Source organism: Hyperolius riggenbachi, chromosome 1 (assembly GCF_040937935.1).
Source record: "Hyperolius riggenbachi isolate aHypRig1 chromosome 1, aHypRig1.pri, whole genome shotgun sequence".
Lineage (NCBI taxonomy): Eukaryota > Metazoa > Chordata > Amphibia > Anura > Hyperoliidae > Hyperolius > Hyperolius riggenbachi.
Window position 1 is genome coordinate 480249258 of NC_090646.1, and position 2648 is coordinate 480251905.

The 2648-nt window shown below is 40.5% G+C and overlaps 1 protein-coding gene across 1 annotated transcript; it reads left to right on the plus strand.

The window, feature by feature from the left end:
- The first annotated feature begins 1371 nt into the window (after positions 1-1371).
- On the plus strand, positions 1372-2352 carry LOC137529898 (taste receptor type 2 member 40-like). The gene has a single exon (XM_068251265.1). It carries the CDS (start codon positions 1372-1374, stop codon positions 2350-2352), a length of 981 nt encoding a protein of 326 aa, XP_068107366.1.
- The last annotated feature ends 296 nt before the right edge of the window (positions 2353-2648 follow it).

A 2648-nucleotide genomic window follows, 5' to 3' on the forward strand; every position in this document is an offset into this window, starting at 1 on the left:
CACACTGTTAAACTGTAATATCGCCCACTTGAGCCATAGAGAAACATGGACATTACCTTGCACATTCAGTTGTAACTGACAGCTGCTAATATATAACTGACAGCAACTGGTATATTCCAGTTCTGACAAAATATTGTCAGAACTGGAAGGGATCACTGTAAGAAGAAAATGGTGAGCTTCTGAGAGGAACAGACAGTGAGGTTGGTATGTAATATTCATTTGCAGCTACGTCATGTGTTTATTCTAAATAATTTTCCTCGCTTCAGGTTCCCTTTAAGGGACAGAACCATCCTTTTCCTATTTTGCATTGTGATTTCTTTGATTGTCTCACAGCAATTACGGATTCGGAAGCCAGGAGTATGACAGCAGAGTAAGTGGGTGCAGCAAAGCGAACGGTGAGAGCGACGAGACTGCTCGGCGGGCCTGAATGAAATGTATGCCCTGGTAGGAATATCAGGACAAAAAAAGGGCATAGATTTCCATCAGCAAGGTCCAGAAGTGGTTAAGCGTAATTCAACATAGCTGCCACAACAAAACATATTTCCTTGAATTTAAGTTTAAAGAGTGAGAGAGGCATGGTGGCGTAGTGGTTAGCACTCTTCCTTTGCAACATTGAGTCCCCGGTTTCAATCTGGACCAGTATACTATTTACATATGTTCTTTCTATGTTTGCATGGGATTCTGGGTACATCCCAAAACACACAGATAAGTGTGTTTGGCTTCTGCTTTAGACTATGACGGAAATATGACTATGGCAGTCATTAAACTGTGAGCCCTTCTGAGGGCCAGTTAGTGACATGACTATGTACCCTGTAAGGCCTCTTCCCTAGTTCCGTGCTGCATGCAATGCAGGTGGCCATCACAATGTACGGCACTGTGTTGCTACGATGCGGTTACAATCCCATTCATTTCTAATGCATGGCATCATGTTTGAACAAAAAGGCATGCAACCATGTGTTGCAATTCTACTATGAATAGCAACGCTTGGTTGGAAACATTAGACAGTGCAGTCTATGCTCTTCTGATAGCCTTCTGGATCGCATACACTGTGCATTGCTGAAAACCCCATCAGCGAGGGGAAGGATCCAAGTACTGAGGAAGATGTCAGCTTAGCATTATATGATTAAAAAAAATACGTGAATGAATGTAGCTTCTTTTGTACATGTGCATTATTAGTGTAAAGTGCAAATGTTTTATACCCTTTATTAACCATATTTATCTTTTAGCTTCAAAAGAAGACATCAATGCTCCTGATGGTTGAATTAATAAACACCTCTAACATATCATGTACACAAGAGACACCAATGCTTGTAAAGTCCACAGTGGCTTTTTTGCATTTGACTGTTTCAAGCAATATTACATGAGTTGCTGATGTCTCCTGCTTTTGTTGTGTTTTCAATGATAATTTTGGGCGTGAGCACCATCATGGGAGTATTCACCAACTCACTCATTGTGGCTGTGAATTTTGTAGATAAAGTCAAAGGTAAACAGTTCAGTCCAGCTGACCTAATTTTGATGACTTTGGGTGCATTCAACATATTCTTTCAGTTCATAATGTTGATTAATGATTACGTGAGTTTCCTGGACTACAACCTGTACAGCTCCGATCGAATATATACTCTGTTTACTGTCCTGCTAATTCTTCCTATATTTTCAAGCTTCTGGTTCACAGTTTGTCTCTGTGTCTACTACTACTTGCAAATTGTCATCTCCACTCACCCTTTCCTAATAAAGCTCAAGCTAGGTTTCCCAGTATTAATACCCAAACTACTAATGATCTCAGTTTTCCTATCAGTAGCTAATGGCCTACCAGCTGCATGGAATCGCCACAAGGATCATCTTTATTTCAACACAACCGATAATCAAGCTTTGGAAATTGTTGTTCCTAAAGTGAAAGTTGTGTATATGCTACCCAGTACTGTTATTAGTTGTTCACTTCCATTGGTTCTCATTGGTATAGCCAATGGCCTGATCATCAAGTTGTTAATTACACACAGCCAAAAGGAGGGTAGGAATGCCCAAGGAGACCGCAGCCCAGGAGCAGAAGCTTGCAAACGTGCAGCCAGGACAATTGTATGTCTTCTATTACTTTATATCTCGTTTTATGTATCTGAGGTCCTCCTCTTCACAGACACCTTCCAAAGGAACGGCCCTGGATTCTGTGCCTGTTTGTTCGTAATTTACAGCTATCCTCCTGCACAATCAATTGTTCTCATTCTCGGAAGTCCAAAATTAAAACAAGTGACCATTTCTTTGTTGCAGTTTCTGTTCAGCAGAGGACAACCTAAAGCCCCTGAGATCTTATTTATAAATCTCCATTCTTATCAAACTAGCTACATCGTAGAAGAGTAAACATATGAAGCAAAGGTAAACACATAAAACAAGCACTCTAGAGTTACCCATACCCTCGAGGTACGTACACACGTAAGTCTGACTTTTCCAAATGACTTGTCGTTTAAACTGGTCGTTTGAACGACAGTTAGACGTCTGTACGTTCGATCGTTAGACTGATAGAAGCAGTTTTGACTGATCCTCTTGGTGGATCCGTTGGACTAAAGGTTCATAAACACCTAGCAAACTATCTGTTCCACTATCTACCAAACTTGTCTGTTAAATCCCATACAATTTTTGTTGTGAAACAAGTTGAA

Excerpts from the sequence above, each read along its gene's own strand:
- LOC137529898 (XM_068251265.1), top strand. The coding sequence starts at position 1,372 with ATGTCTCCTGCTTTTGTTGTGTTTTCAATGATAATTTTGGGCGTGAGC.